This window comes from Elephantulus edwardii, unplaced genomic scaffold (assembly GCF_000299155.1).
Source record: "Elephantulus edwardii isolate Elephantulus edwardi_28Jun2011 unplaced genomic scaffold, EleEdw1.0 scaffold00245, whole genome shotgun sequence".
NCBI classification, from domain to species: Eukaryota; Metazoa; Chordata; class Mammalia; order Macroscelidea; family Macroscelididae; genus Elephantulus; species Elephantulus edwardii.
The window spans coordinates 357,263-373,933 of record NW_006399995.1 but is presented as its reverse complement, the minus strand read 5'-3'; the positions used below and the strand labels follow the sequence as shown (position 1 = coordinate 373,933).

The 16,671-nt window shown below is 41.0% G+C and overlaps 1 protein-coding gene across 1 annotated transcript in view; it reads left to right on the top strand.

The window, feature by feature from the left end:
* The window catches only part of SLC35F2 (solute carrier family 35, member F2), an 89,472-nt gene that overhangs the window by 48,953 nt on the left and 23,848 nt on the right, over positions 1–16,671 (top strand). Inside the window, exons 2-3 of the mRNA XM_006899062.1 lie at positions 13,562–13,737; positions 15,356–15,483. Of these exons, the coding sequence (XP_006899124.1) occupies positions 13,562–13,737; positions 15,356–15,483 (304 nt within the window). The remainder of the gene's footprint in view (positions 1–13,561; positions 13,738–15,355; positions 15,484–16,671) is intronic.

Sequence of the window (16,671 nt, the reverse complement as noted above, 5' to 3'; positions counted from 1 at the left end):
TTGGTAAATTGAAATTATTCAGAGGAGCCTCAAAAGAAAAGCTCCTTGATCCAATTCTGAAAAAGCAGCATTTGAAGAGTCTGTAGTGCAGTTCTACTCTGAAACACACATAGTGACGGTGAGTCAGTATTGATGCAGTTGATAGGACTGCAGCTTAGTAATGTCTAAGTAGGTAAACCCCACGTTTCTCCTTAGCCCTGGTGCTCCAGTCCACAGTGGGTTGTGCTGCTGACTCAAAAGGTGCACAAGACAGAGGTGTTTGTTCTTGCTGCAGTCCACGGTACAGTTACTACTCATTACTCTTGACCATTGTGTCCGAGGCTTCTTCTTTGATCTTCTTTATTCATTGTACACCTTTCAGATGCCTAGGAAGCAATTGAAAATACCACAGCTTACATCAAGTGTACCTTAGACGTTAAACTGGTGTCCCTACTCTTTAACACTTTAAAAAGAGCCCCTTGTCAGCAGATGTCCCTAATGCAGCAGAACTTTTGATTATTTGACTGCCGCAAACATGGGAGTTAATTATGGATTCAAGTAAAATGAAATCATTGGCAACTTCATTCTTTTTGCCTTCTATCATGATGAGTGTGTCTAGGGGTAGAAATTTAGGTGTTTTAATGTTGAGTTGTCACTCGTATTGAATCCATTTTCAATACTTCAGGTACTACTATTGTTGTAGTAATACCTATTCTTTCCTTCAAATCTGTGTTTACTTTCTGTATTTAGATGCTATCTATCTATCATCTATCTATCTATCTATCTATCTATCTATCTATCTATCTATCTATCTATCTATCATCTATCTATCTATCCTAAGATAGAGGGAGCTTAGATGGCCTAATGGCAAGAAGCTGTGCTGTAATACTGAAGGCACACGGTTTGAGGCCACCAGCTGCTCCATGGGAGAAGGATGAGCAGTCTCCTCCCATGTTAGTAACTGCCTTTGAAAACCCACCAGAGGGTCAGTTATGGGCTGGTTCTGACTCTGTGGTACACGACAACAACAATATGTATATAATTAAATCGTCCTTAATTGAGGAGGCTCGTAACTATCTTTATTTCTTCTAATAGATTTTATCTTAAAGAATACTTGGTCTGATATTGACATAGCCACTCTAGCTCGCTCTAATATTTGCATGGAATATTCTTTTTAATCCTTCTACCTTCAACTTACTTGTGTCCTAGATTTAAGGTGTGTGTGTCTTATAAACAGCAGATAGCTAGATCACGATTATTTAATCCATGGTTTCACATTTTGCCTTTGATTGGATCATTTAGTCTATTTACATTCATTCTAGTTCCCGAAACAAATGATTTACTTCTGTCATTTGATTTTTGTATGTTAAGCCTTTTGTGTCTGTTTTTTACTGTGACTTGCCTTTGGATTTTATTAGTTTATTGTAGTGAACCTTTTTAGTTTCCTTCTTTTGTGTTTGTTTTTTATATATTTTCTTAGTTACCATGAAGATCACATTTAAGAGCTTGTATTTATTATATCCTAGGACAAGTTGTTAGTACTTTAACTTGAGTAACATACAAAGCCTTCTCTACCTCCTTCACTTTTAGTCTCTTTTTTTTCTGTTGTTGTTGTTGTCACTAATAACATTTTTATATTCTGTTCACTTGTAACGTAGATGCTCATTGGGCCTGTGGTGATTGAACAATCCATCTCCACTTAGCTGACCTACCTCCTGACTCCACTGTAGGGAAACTCTATCAGTGTTCCTTGCAGACCAGTAGCCAGTAATTACTGGTTGGGAGATGAATTGCCACATTCCAAACAGACCCTCGAGGGAGGTCGGTCTTGTTGCTGTCATCACATTGTTCTTAGATGCCATCCGTCCACTCGAGTATGCCTCACAGTGACTTATAAACAGTAGACTTGAACTCTGTCCTATTTTCTGTGCCTCATCCCTGAGACACTTGAGCTTAATGCTGCAGTTACTGTGTCAATTATCCGGCTGAGAGTTTTATTTTCTTTCATTGGCCTTTCACCTTTCTGCGCATGAGGTCTCTTTCCAAGGAAGAGCTTTTCCTAGTAACATGCCCAAGTATGTGAGATGAAGCTTCACCATTCTTGCCTCGAAGGAGCACTCTGGCCATACTTTTTTGAATGTGCAAAGAACTGGTATTGGAGAATAAAAGGAAAAAGCGTGGCATTTCTATCTAAAGTTCAAAGAACTGAACAACAAATTCAAGCCTCGAGTTACAGTACTGAGAGATGCTATGGGCAGAATCTTGAATAATCCAGGAAGCATCAAAAGAAGATGGAGGGGAGAGACAAAGTCACTGTACCAAAAGAATTGGTTAACACTGAAAAATTTCAGAAAATGTGTTATGAACAAAAGTCAGTGATAATGAAGAAGTTCAAGCTGCACTGAATGCATTGACAAGTAAGGCCCTAGGAATTGATGGTAATGGGATACCAGTCAACATATTCCACATAGTAGATGCAACCCTGAATGTGTCGCCATGAGTCAGAGCCATCTCAAAGACAGCTAACAAAAACGGTGTTTTTGTTGGAGAGCTGTGTATAAATAAGTATGTGTTACAGGATAGAAAGGATGTTAAGATATGTGTCTTAGGTTTTCTGGCAGAAACTTTACCCAATACTGCTACACCCCCTCCCCCCATAACTCATTGATTTTAAATTGGTTTGATTTGTGGTGACCTTCCATTGGGTACTGAAATTGCAAATCTTTGTGGGAGGAGATGCCCATCTTTTTCCTGCAAAGCAGGTGAGGGAGTCAAACTGCTGAGCCTTAGGTTGGCACGCTGATGCACTATGCACTATGCCACCCTTCTTTTTTCTGGAAAAAAGAAGCAGAATATAAAGTACTTCGTCTTCTTATTGATCTCTCTCTCACTGAAACAAGGAAGAGGAAAAGAAAGAAAAGCAAAGATGTACAGAAAGAATTAGTCCAAAAAGTTGGAAATAGAAATACCATTTGGCCCAGCAATTCCACTACTGGGAATATATCCTAAAGAAACTAGAACTTCCACCCAAGTAGATATATGCACACCTATGTTTATTTCTGCTTTGTTCACAGTAGCAAAGAGTTGGAACAACTCAAGTGCCCATCAACAAACAAATGGATAGAGAAGCTGTGATATATTCACACAATGGAACACTATGCAGCACTGAAAAACAAAGAACTCATGAAATATACAAATGGATGACCCTGGAGGACGTTATGCTAAGTGAAATATCTCAGTCACAAAAAGACAAATACTGCCTAAGTCCACTGTTATAAAACAGGACTGACATGGGGGCTAGGGAGAAACTAAGAAAAGAGGGGATAAATAATGTACATGGCATTGAAACAGACAAGGGAGAGAACTGTATAAAAGGAATGTATGATTAGGTATTATTGGCATGACAAGAGTCTAGAATAAGTGGTGGTGGTAGGGGGCTGTATAACAACAAAAGAATTTTTTTCCAAAGAAAAAAGTGAACTGGGGGAGCGGGTGCAGGGAGGAAAATGTGCAACAATGAATGAATAGAAAAAAAAAAGAATTAGTCCAAAAGACTAAGGAGCCACATGATCCTCAACTTCCATGTCTCTGAGAACAGAAGGACTAGGTGGTGCTGAGCCACTTTAAAAAGGGTCACAGAAGATCCTGGGTAGAGTGGAAGGAAATGTAGAATAGCGCTCAGAAACACAGCATGGCCAGGCTGAGTGGCTCTGTGGTTACTGGTAGAAGCCCTGCTAGTAGGCCCTTAGTCACTCTTCACACATGGACAAAATTCACTTCTGTTGGTTCAACTTTCAGCCAGACAACAGTCAGGTCTCTAAGGTGACCAGGGAGCCCTGCTGACTTAGTCCTCAGGTTGTGCCACTAACCCAAAAGCAGAGCCTTTCTGGCAGTTCGAATCCACCACAGGCTCAGAGGGAGAAAGATGAGCACTTTCATCCCATGTGAACCACAACCTCCAGAAAGCCATGGGATGGTCAACTGTGAGTTCTGATTCCACAGCAATGAGTTTGAGGGAGCTCTGGTGGCTCAGTGGTAAGGAATCGCGCCGACCACTCTCAGAGGGATATGATTCAAATCCACCAGCTGCTCCAGAAAAAGATGGGCACACAACTCTTGTGTGATTTATTGCCTCTGAAAACCTGCTGAGGGTCACCTATGGGTTGGTGCCAATGGTACACAATAAAAACAACAACAACAACAACAACAACAACAACAGTTACCCAGAGGAAGCTTTCCTAGCCTAATGGTAAGGAGTTGTGCTGTTAACCCAAAGGTGTGTATCCATGAAGAGAGAAAGATGGGCAGATGTGGGAGAGAAAGATGGCAATCTCCTGTGTGAATTACGGCTTCTGAAAACCTGCAGGAGGGTTAGCTGTGAGTCTGTTCTGGCTTAACGACACCTGACAAGAGTAACCCCAGGGAAGTACTCACTCTTGAGAATAACCAGCCACATAAGGGTAAAAGAGCAGAGATTGCCCAAAGATAGAGCTCCCAAGGCAGGAAGAGGCAGCAGAGAAGGATTAATGGAAATGAGAATTACGGGGGAGAAGTGGGGAAATCTCAATGGCATTGTGAGTATTATAATTAATGTTATAAAAAAAATGTTTGAATGGTTGAGAGAAATAAAACCTAATCAGGGTATTGCAGTCAAAAGGCGTCCGTACGCAGCCTGTCTTCCATTTGGTTTTCTTCCACACCTTCAGGCATCTGTCCCCTTTGTGTGCTTCTTTTGTCCAGTGGCCTGGCTCTCACAGCATGAAATCTTTTTGGGAAACATGTCTTGGGCCTGGACCATATCCTGACATTGAAGTTCTCGTCAATAAGAGGTTCCTTCTGAAAAGCTGTTGACAGGATATAGCCCATGGTGAGCTACTCCCCTTGGAGAGGCCAGGGTTTTCCTAATGGTGTAAAGCCCTGCTGTTCAGAAGTCACACAAGTCGGACTTTATGTTGAAACACTAAATGATTAAATGTGAAGACATAATACTTGAATTATTTGAGGCTCTTAGGTCTCTGCCTGTGCACATTTTCTTCTTTCTCTCTTAGTTTCACCGCCACCCCCTCCAGCTTCTCTCGCGTTCTTTCACTTGCTGTTCCATTATAGATGAGGTCATTATGATTTGAAGCCAAGGGAAGTGCATTCCTGTAACTTTAAATCTACATACTCAATTTGTGACTTCGTCTTTTTTTTTTTTTCCCAGAAAAAGTTTATACTTTATTGTTAGAGGACAGCTTGCTTAATTGTGCTATTTTCAAATGCAAATATGAGCTTACTAGAGGGATTTTGTCAATTTGCGAACAGGCCTACCTGCTTCCATACATCTTGTTCTCACTTATTTCATATTTATAATGGCTTTTAAGGCCGTGATGGGAGATAATACATTTTAAAATGCATTTGATTAAGTTATCAGCCACTTGATTAGATTTTCAGCACTGTACTTTGGATCCAATCTTCTCTCCCACCTCCTTGATACACAAGAAAGCTGTGTTAACGTTGGGTAGAGGGAAATCATATTCAACGCATGTTTACCTGAAAGCAAGGTGAGAGACAGGGATCTTTTTAAGAGGGCTTGTTTCTAACGTAGGTTCTGTTGTTGAATTATGCTGGAGAGGTGGAGGAGGTTATGATGGATGCTGGGAAAGGAGACTGAGGTAGAAAAAGATAAAGAAGATATCAATGGTCAGGATGATCCCTGATTCCAACATCATATGCTGTAGGAGAGAGAACAGAACGTCTAGCAATTAGAAAGTTTGGACACTGATTCTGCTTCTGCCTGATCATAGACAAATGCTATGTCTTCTAGCTCTGTCTCCAAACCTGGGGGGAAAAAAAGTAAGTTAGTAGTTGTGGTTGATTATCAACCCCAAAGTCCTGCAAGTCCAGGACTTTCTTCCTGGGAGAAGAGGAAATGCAGATAGTCTTTTTTAAAAAAAATTTTTATTTTATTTCATTATTTTTTGTGTGTACCATCAGATCAGATCTGACTGATACAGGAGGAGATTGTTCCTCCTCCAGCAGAACATCTGGTAGATTTGAACCGTGTACCTCTGAGATTGTAGTGCAGCGTCTTGCCACTAGGCCACCAGAGCTCGCCACAGATAGTGTTTAAACAAATGTTAACCCCTAAGAAGCTGCGCTGCAGTCTCAAAGGGGTGTGGTTTAAATGCTCCACTTGCTCAGAGGGAGAAGGATGGGCAGTCTCCTCCTATGTGATTTACTGCTTCTGAAAGCCCATTGGAGGATCAGCTGTAGGTCAGTTGCTACTCAACAACATACAACAACAATATCCAGTCTTTTAAGTTAGGAGTATGGACTTGTTCTGCCTTTTACTGCTTATGTAAATATGGGGAAGTTTTGAGCCACTCCAAGTCTCTTTTTCCTCATCTGTGATATTGGTGCAGTAATAACTCTCCTTAGGGCTATTTTGAGGAAAATGAGTAAACTGAAGATACTGGCCAGTGATGTTCAGGAAGTTGGGACCATTTCCTCAGCCAGGTACCTCTTTGCACGTCTTTCTGGTGGGAATATGTGGGGGAAATGACAGGAAATATACTCATTTTCACTCTTTGATTTTGACCTCACATTCTTTTTTTTCTTTTACTAATTTTAATGAACATTTACAGAGATTTTAGATTTCCATTCATTCATTGTTGCACTTTTCTCCCTGCCCAGCCCTCCCCCTTCCCAGTCCGCTCCTCTCTTTGGAAAGCAAAAGAAAGACTCCTTCTTTGGTATACAATCCCCCCACCCCACTCCCACCGCCCCAGTACATTCCACTACGCAATCTTCATTCTGAACTCTTGTGATAACCATAATACCCTATCATATATTGCTTTTAAATTATTTTCTCCCTCATCTGTTTCAATGCAGTATACATAATTTATCCAGTTTTTCTCAGTCTTAATCCAATCCTGATGTCAGTCCCGTTCTACAACAGTGGTACCATGCAGTATTTGTCCTTTAGTGAATGAGATACTTCACTCAGAATAACGTCCTCCAGGGTCACCCATTTTGAATAATATTGCATGAGTTCCTTGTTTTTCAATGCAGTGTAGTATTCCATTGATGACTATACTACAACTTCTCTATCCACTCGTTTATTGATGGGAACTTAGCCACAATAAACATGGGTGTGCATATATCTGTTTGGATGTCAGTTATGGTCTCTTTGGGGTATATTCCCAGTAGTGAAATTGCTGGGTCGAATGGTATCTCTATTTGCAACTTTTTGAGAAAGCGCCATACTGCCTTCTGCAGTGGTTGCACCATTTTACACTCCCACCAACAGTGAAGAAGGGTTCCAATCTCTCCACAACCTCACCAGCATTTGTTGTTTGCTGTTCTGTTAAATTTTGCAATTCTGATTGGGGTGAGATGATATCTCTTAGTTGTTTTAATTTGCATCTCTCTTATATTGACCTCACATTCTTATAGGTCCCTAATGTGCTGTGTGTCAGGGCAAGTGGTGCATTCTTTTTGTCCAGGATGGGACAGTCTAAAGACGTAAATCAGTGCACACCACACCTCTTTCAAAGAGATTCCAGCACAAAAAAATAAAGAGGTAGCAACCCCCTGGATCTGGTTACTCAGCAGCCTGGGGCAGGTGAGGCCTCCCCAGAAAGACCACTGCCCCTGTGGATCATGCCTCTGACCATTGCTCAGGTTGGTGAGAATGTTATTCAGCCAAATAAGAACGTTTTGCATTTGGTAGTTCCTAACAGCATTTCTTCCCTTTGAGGATGGAGGTTTCTCAGTTTCTTCCCTTTGAGAGTAACTAATTAAACGGCATGAAGTAGTACAAGCCTTTGGGGAGCAATTTGGCAAAACAAAGTTGCCAGTGCTTCTACTGTAGGACCAGCAGTGCCACTCTTAAGGGTGTCTCCAGAGCATATGATTCCTTTAGTCTTCATGATACAAACAAGAAAATCCTATTTGTAGAATATTCACTGTTTCCAGCTAAAGGCAACTGTCTCCAATCTCTCCAGATGCATTCAGCAGCCCCCATCAGAGCATGCTGAGTGCCAGAGGAATTATATCTTTACATAGCCATATCCAATTTGCACCACTTGGTAAAAGCTAGAAAAATTCTTAGTTAAAAAGCATGTGCATTGCATATAAAATTTTTTGTACATCACAAACATTCATCAACAAAGGAACAGGAAAATGAAGTGTGTGGCATGTTTATGTGGTGGAGCAATATACTAGTGATGGGAAGGAATGTGCTGGAATGAATATATCAATGTGGATAAATCTCTCACACTCTCAGCAATGCCATACATATATATGTTACTGTTTGTATAAAGTTTAACAGCCAGCAATACTGGCTGTGATTAATAGTTAGACATATAGAAATACTTGGGAATGATAAGTAGCAAGTTCTAGATTTGAATATCTTTTGTTTGTTGTTGTTGTGAACCATTGAGTCAGAACTGACCCAAAACTGGCACTGCAGTGGGTTTTCAGAGACAGTAAATCAAATAGGAGGCGAGTAATCATCCTCCTGCAGAGTAGTTGGTGGATTCACACTGTCTGCCTGTGGGATTGCAGTACAGTTTCTTACCATTAGGCCACTCTCTAAATATCTTTTAGGGTACCTTTTTTAAAAAGCCAAAGATAGAGCAGGGTTTAGGGCTGTTGTACATAGGGTTGCTATGAGTCGAAAGCGACTCAACGGCTCATGACAACAACAACAAGTTGTAAAAAAGAAGTCTGAGAAGAGAGTGGAGAGTTGGGTAGGGGTCAGATGGTGGGAGTGCCTTGTAGGGCATTTTAAAGTTAGACTTTGGGCAAAGGAGAACTGCTGAAAGGTTTTAGACATGAAACAATCGCATCAAACATTTAGAAAGAGAACTCAGTGTGGGAACTGACTTTGGGGAGAATGAGAAAGAAGGTGGAGGCTATTGGAGACAGTTACGCAGTGTAAGCTAGAGTGTGCCTCGTCCCTTGAAAAAAATCCATCCTCTCGTGACCACCAGTGTTCTTCATTCATAGTTCTCTCTCAATTCCCTTGCCCCATGTCTTCATCTCTAATTTCTCTTTCCTCTTCTGACACCGTAAATTTTGCTATTCTCCAGAGTGTTTCTTTCTCTTTTTATTTTCTACATAATGTTACATTTATATAGAATCAATTTTTTTGTGGTAGTCTGTTGGTTGGAAACAAATCACAGATCCCACCCACATTAAAGGAGAGAAGCTTACACAAGGGCATTAACACCAGGAAGCAGAGATTCTCTGAGGACCACATTAGAGCCTGGCTTCCAGAAGCCTTGTGTTGGTTATCTCAGCATCTCATATGCCCCTGCTCTTCTTGCACAGGCTACTTTTGTGGCTTGTTCCGTATCTCTCTACGTTCCATCCACATGGAGGTGGGTTTGTTCAGATCTCACTATGATCCAGATCATCTAAGTGGGTTCCCTGCCTAGTTTCTCTTCTCATGAATCCTCCCTCCAGCCACTCGAGTTAGGTTCACAGAAAGGACTCCCAACTGTCTTTGCCATAAAGGCTCCTCTATTCCAGTGTGCTGTTAAAAATTGTGTAGTCTGCTCTCCACCTGCTTTTCTAAGTTCATTGACCACCACGTTTTGCTCTTGCCCTTGGGCCTGGACTTCTTGATGTTTCTTGAACTCACCCTGCTATCTTGTGCTGCTGAGAATTTTGTCCTACAATGTGTTTATCTTGGAGTCCCTTCTCCTACCTCTACTGAGAGACAGTCCATTCCAGTCACTTCCAGCTCTTGGTGAGCCTCTGAGAATTGTTAAGACTGTGCTCCATGACATTGCCAGTCACTGTTTTTCAGAAGTAGACCATCTGGCTTTTTTCAAGCATGCTTCTAGGTGGGCTCAAACCTCTAACCTTTTATTAGCAGCCAACGTTTTATAACAGCCAAACATGCATACCTTTGTCACTACCCAAGGACCCCTCCTTCTTCCTCTGAAAGCCTGTTACTTACTTCCAAAATGAACTTTAAATAATAGAAATAGATCTATAAACTTTTTCCTGTTTCTCTCTTGTTCACAAACTGCCTGACTTAGAAGGAAGAAATCTGTATGTATTCCCATTAATTGGGAAAGATCTGGTGTGAAAAACAGTGTATTCCAATTTTGTAAATAAACTAGTATAATTTTTTTTTTAGAAAAAAGGGAGGAAAAGAGATTATCCAGCACATTGTCACAGAATATCATTAATAACATATGCAAGTAAAAGCTTGCTAAAGTTTTTTTTTTTTTAAAATGGGTAAAACAGTATCTTGACAGGGAAATTCCAGAAGTTTAAGCTAGATTTAAAGGGCTGTGGAACTAGGGCCTAACATTGCTCATGTCAAATGGATCTTGGCTGAAAGCACTACGAGAAGAATATCTATTTGTGCTTTGTTGACTATGCAAAGGCACTTAACTGTGTGGATCATAATAACTATAGTTAACCTTGAGAAGAGTGGGAATCCCGGAATAATTATGCTCATATAAAATGTATATGTAGACCATGGTATAGGTTCCCTTGTTCAATTTCCTTGTCCAAACAGAATCATATAAGGTGTGTTTCAGAGCTGTATCCTTTTTCCCTACCTGTTCAGTCTGCATGCTAAGCAAATCATTTGAGAAGCTGGACTATGTGAAGATTGTGGCATCAGAATCAGAGGATCCACAACCTGTGTTATGCATATAACACAACCTTGCTTTCTGAAAGTGAAAAAGACTTGAAGTACTTGCTGTAGAAGATTAAAGACTATGAAGTGTTCACTGTGATTACACTATAACATCAAGAAAACAAAAGTTCTTACTACTAGGCAACATTGTGTGTGATAGATGGAGAATAGATTGAAATTGTCAACAATTTCATTTTACTTATATCCACAGTCAACACTCATGATAACAGCAGTCAGGAAACCAAAAGTTTCTTGGTAAACTTTCATCTGAATATCACATGCACTCAGAGACATTGACAGCATTGGGAAAATTTGTTGTCAAGCTCCTCTCCAGGCATCTAAAATTCAACGATGTCTTTTTAGAAACTAAAATGCACCTATTCCAAGCCATTTTCTTTTCCATTGCTTAGGCTATGTCTGAAAGTTGGACAGTGAATAAGAAGGACCAAAGAAGAATCAAAGCCTTCGAACTGTAGTGTTAGAGAAGAGTACTGAATATCCTATGGACAGCCAAAAGAACAAACAAGTCTGTCTTGGAAGAGGTACAACTAGGGTACTCCTTAGGGGCAAGGAAGCTTTATCTTACATATTTTTAAGTATGTTTTCAGGAGGGACCAGTCCTTGTAAAAAGACAGTGTGATGGGAAAGAATGGAATATCAGAGAAAGAAAAGCTCTCAGAAGGTGGATTGACACAGTGACCCTAACAATGAGCTAGAGTATGTAACAGTTGATGAGGATGGTGCCGGATAGAACAAGGTTCAGAACTCTTTGTTTATAGGGTCAGCTAGTTGGAACCAGCTCAACTGATCCTCCAGTGGGTTTCTGAGGCTGTACATCTCATGGCAGAAGATAGCTTCTCTCCCTCAGAGCTGTTCATGGTTTCAAACCACTAGAGAGGCACAGGCTTTGGATTAGCAGTGCAACTTCCTGCAGACAGGGCCACCAGGGCTCCTTATCTGACACAAAGGTCTCTCAATACACTAAAGCAAAGGTAGGGAAAAGGGACAGTAAATGGAAGGCAGGGAAACTAGTGTTGAAACTGGAGCTACTAGAAAGCAATTGGTTGACACAATGTTGACACAGTATGAAAAATGTAACTAATGTCACAGAACAATTGATTTAAAAATTGCCAAATGACAACCTTATTTACTGTGTACAGTTCCACAAAAAGCACAGTAAAATATCATTTGAAAGACTTCTAAATGTATAGTTAATGTAATTGGGGAAAATGTACTTTTGGGAAATTGTGGAGAGTGACCAGAAATGAGGGGAAAAAAAGTCACTAAAAATTTGTGATTTATGGCTGGTTACAGCATGAGAAGAGAGTAAAATAAGTAAGAAAATTGGGTGAAAGGATAGAAATATGCAATAAAGCATTGTTGTTGTTATGTGCCATCGTGTCATTTGCGACTCATAGCGACCCTATGTACAATAACCCTAAATGCCGTTCTATCCTGTGCCAACCTCGCTGTCTCAAACACATTCATTCCCACCACTCCACTCACAGAATCGATCCATCTCATTGAGGGTCTTCCTCTCCTGCGCCGTCCCTCCACTCTCCCAAACATGATGTCCCTCTCCAAGGACCAGTCCCTCCTTGCAACATGCCCAAAGTATGTCAGACAAAGCTTCAGAATCCTTGACTCCAGGGAACATTCTGGCTTCACCCTCTCCAGGACAAACCTGTTTGTTCTCCTAGCAGTCCATGGTATATTCAACACTCTTCTCCAGCATCACAGCTCAAAGGCATCAATTCTCTATCATCCCTATTCACTGTCCAACTCTCTGATGCATAGTACGTAATTGCAAAGACTATAGCCTGGATCAGGTGCACCTTAGTCTCCAGCCTGATGTCGTTGTACTTCATTATTCTTGAGAGGTCCCTCACAGCTGATTTTCCCAATGCAATTCGTCTCCTGATTTCCTGGCTGCTGTTACCAAGAGTGATGACTGTGGAGCCAAGCAAACTAAAACTGTTACTATCTCAATCTCTTCACCATAAGGCATTATGATTACTTAATCACATTCATCATTAGGATGGATGGTGAAGAGATTTAGATTGTTAACAACTTTAGTTGGCTTGGCTCCACAGTCAATACTCTTGGCATGCTATTGGAAGTCTGCTGTTAGGGACCTCTCCAAAGTACTGAAGAGCAGTGGTGTCACTCTGGAGACTAAGGTGCACCTGATATAGGCCATGGTCTTTGCAATCACTTGCTATGCATCAGAGAGCTGGACAATGACTAGGGATGATAGGAGAACTGACGCCTTTGAGCTGTGGTGCCGGAGAAGAGTATTGAATATACCATGGACTGCTAAGAAAACAAACAGGATCATTCTCGAGAGGGTTAAACCAGGCTGCTCCTTAGAGGCAAGGATTCTGCAACTTCATCTGACATACTTCGGGCATGTTGCAAGGAGGGACCAGTCCTTGGAAAGGGTTGTCATGTTTGGGGTGGTGGAGGGACAGCACAGGAGAGGAAGACACTGAATGAGGTGGATTGATTCAGTGACTGGAGTAATGGGGGTGGGTGTGTCTGAAACAGTGAGGCTGGCATAGGACAGAGCAGAGTTTAGGGCTGTTGTACATAGGGTTGCTATGAGTCACAGGTGACTTGATGGTACATAACAACAACAACAACAACAACAATTGTATTTATCAGTTGTAATTATTGTTATAAAACAAAATATGTATGAATGAGTGAAAACCAATGTTTGTAAATTTTCATTGAATTAATTAAAAATTTAACAATTATATTTTAGCACTCATGGTAGAGAAATGGTGACATGAAGTAAAGAAACTCCTGGAATCATCAGCATTTATTTCCCTTTGTGTTTGGGATAAAATGTGAATGTGGGCAGCTGCCTCTTTGTGTGTGGTGTTGTAAGGTACAACTTATTTACAATTTGTTCTGACTTCTTTCTTCGTTTTCTAGGACTATTTTGAAAACAATTGCTCTGGGTCAGATGTTGTCCTTGTGCATATGTGGAACAGCCATCACCAGCCAGTATTTGGCCGAAAAATACAAAGTGAACACCCCGATGCTTCAGAGCTTTATCAACTATTGCTTGCTGTTTCTCGTTTATACAGTGATGCTGGCATTTCGATCAGGTATGTCAAGTGTGGGAATTCCTTTTTCAGCAAAATTATGTTTATGAAAAATTTTGGTTTCCTGTTTGTATAAAAGTGACTCGAAAAGTATATGAACTCTGTATGACCAAAGATTTATGGAAAATGCTTTGAAATTTTGACTAAAATGAGTAACACCAGTTTATGGTTCTGGAGCTCTGAGGGTCTAGTGGGAAGGAAGCTGCATTGCAATCCCAAGGCGTATGGTTTGAATCAGCCAGCGCCGCGGGAGAAGGATGGATAATCTCCTCCCAAGCAGTTAACTGCCTCTGAAAACCTGCTGGAGGGTCAGCTGTGGAGCGGGGTCAGACTCAATGGCACACGAGAACAACAGCTCATGGTTAGTATATATATATACACACCACCTTCGCCCAGTTATAAGTTAGGTTTATTTTCTTCCTGCCACTGGAGATAAAATTATATTAGAGATATTTAAAAGTTTAGAACTGCACTCTTCAAAATAGATTTTTCCAACTAAGTGGAGAATTCTAAATGGTGTTATCAGTTTTATGTCAGTGGAGCCTGTGTTTTCAGAGAAACAAAGATAAAAAAAAATTTAACATCTTTAATTGTTGGAGAGCCCTTGTGGTGCACTGCTGAAGGCCTAGACTGCTAACTGAAAGGTCAACAGTTCAAACCCACCAGCTGCTCCATGGGGAAAAAAAAGATGTGGTGGTCCATAGAAATTTCTCATTTTTGAAACAGTATGCCCTGCCCTATAGAGTGTTTCTGAGTCTTGGTAGTGAGCTTGGGCTTTTTTTTTTTTTTAAAAAAAAAAAAGCTGTGGTTAGACTATTTTACAAGTATCATAGTATTATTTTTAGCTAGCTACACAAAAATGGGGAAAACTAGATTTTAGCTAACATTTCTGTGCTGGTTATCATTTTACTTAATTTGTTTCAATTATAAATTAACTCATTGAAACCTCTTAACAGCTCAGGTGAGTATTACTGTTCACCCAATATTATGGCTGAGGGAAGGAGCTCTGGTGGCACAGTGATTAAAAGTACTTGACTGCTAACCAGAGGGTGACTGTTCAAACCTATCAACTACTTTGCTGGAGAACAGTGTGACTGTCTGCTCCATAAGGATTTACAGTCTTGAAGGCCCTTTTATTCCAAGCTTGTACCTGACTTAATTTTCATTTCTAAGCATATCTCTTCTAGAGTTTCCATATGCAGAGCTTCCTTTGATGGAATCCATGAATAGAGGTTAAATACCAGTGAAGTCATAGGAAAATATTTCATTTTCTCGGTTAGTCTGTGGCATGTCACAAATGACAACATCAATCCTGTGTCCGGATATTATATTCTGCTCCCAGGTGGAAGGGAAATGGAACTGCTTTCCTCTTACTTATTTACTCTCTGTGTTTTCACTGAAAACTTGGTTCCTAATGAGATCCTAACTTGGGTCTCACACTAGGAGAAGATACAAATGACTTCCATGAGCTGCTGTAGGAATTTGGGTTCTGAGTATTGGACAGTATGAGGGATCACATTCAAAATACACAAGAAACCTTTGCCTTGATGTTTTAATGTCCAGATTAATGTGCATGGTGTTATTTGCAAAAACATGGATTTACTCCTATTTTTCCAACCAGGAAGTGATAACATTTTATGCATCTTGAAAAAGAAGTGGTGGAAATACATCCTGTTGGGCCTCGCAGATGTGGAAGCTAACTACTTGATCGTCAGAGCGTACCAGTACACGACTCTAACCAGCGTCCAGGTATGAGGGCGCCTCTGGTCATTTTGAATTTTAAAGCTTCGAGAGAATAATCTGAACTCACATATTTATTTATAGGTACCAGTGAGTCACCTATACTCATTGTCGAGCAGCAGATCAGAATTTTGTCCTATCCTGCTCCGTCTTCTTTACCTCTGTTGTGCTTGAACCCATTGTTACAGCCGTCACTGTAGCAAGCCTTCTTGATGAGGGTCTTCCTTTCTTTCCCTGACCCTCCACTTTTCCCAGCCTGGTGCCTTTCAGTTCAAATCCACCAGCTGCTCTGCAGGAGAAAGATAGGCAATCTCCTTCCATGTGATAAACTGCCTCTGAAAACCTGCTGTGGGTCGGTACTGACTTGACAGTACACAACGATAACAACAGCAGGCCTCTGCTGACAATATGCACAAAGTATGTGAGAAGAATTTCACCATCCTTTCCTCTAAAGAGAACCCTGGTTGCACTTGCTGTTTTTAGGAGCCATCAGAATGAAGCATTACCTGGTCCTAAGCTCTCTTCACAGTTGCTACTAGTCTTGAACTCAGTTGCTGTGTCAGTCCGTCTAAGTAGGAGTTTTCCCCTTCTTCATTGAATCTCCACTTTTCTAAGTATGATGTCTTTTTCCAGGTACAGGCTCCTAATAATGTGTCCAGGGTATGTGAGGCAAAGTCTTACCATCCTAACCTTCAAGGAGCATTCTGGTTGTACTTCATCAAAGACAGCTTGGTTTTATGTTAACTATCCATGGTACTTACTCAATATTTGTTGCTTGTTATGTTATGTGCCGTTGAGTTGCCTGTGACTCATAGCGACCCTAGGTACAACAGGTCTGAAGCCTGCCCTGTCCTGAGCAACCCCCAACACCCCAGTTACTGTGTCAGTCGATCTCATCTGGGGTCTTCCTCACCTTTGCTTTCCCTCCACCCTTCTGAGCTAGCACCATAATAATGTATCTTATTGGATATATTGGCGAAAGTGCAGCCAGAGCGTGCTTTGGAGGCAAAGATGATAAAGCTCCACCTCATGCACTTCAGGCATGTTGCTAGGAAGGACTATCTCTTGGAAGGGGGACACGATGCTCAGAAAGACAAAGGGTCAACTAAGGAGAGGAAGACCCTCAACCAGGTGGATTAATGTGGTAACTGCTGGGGAGCTCTGGTGGCCTAGTGGTAAGGAGTTGCAACTACAATC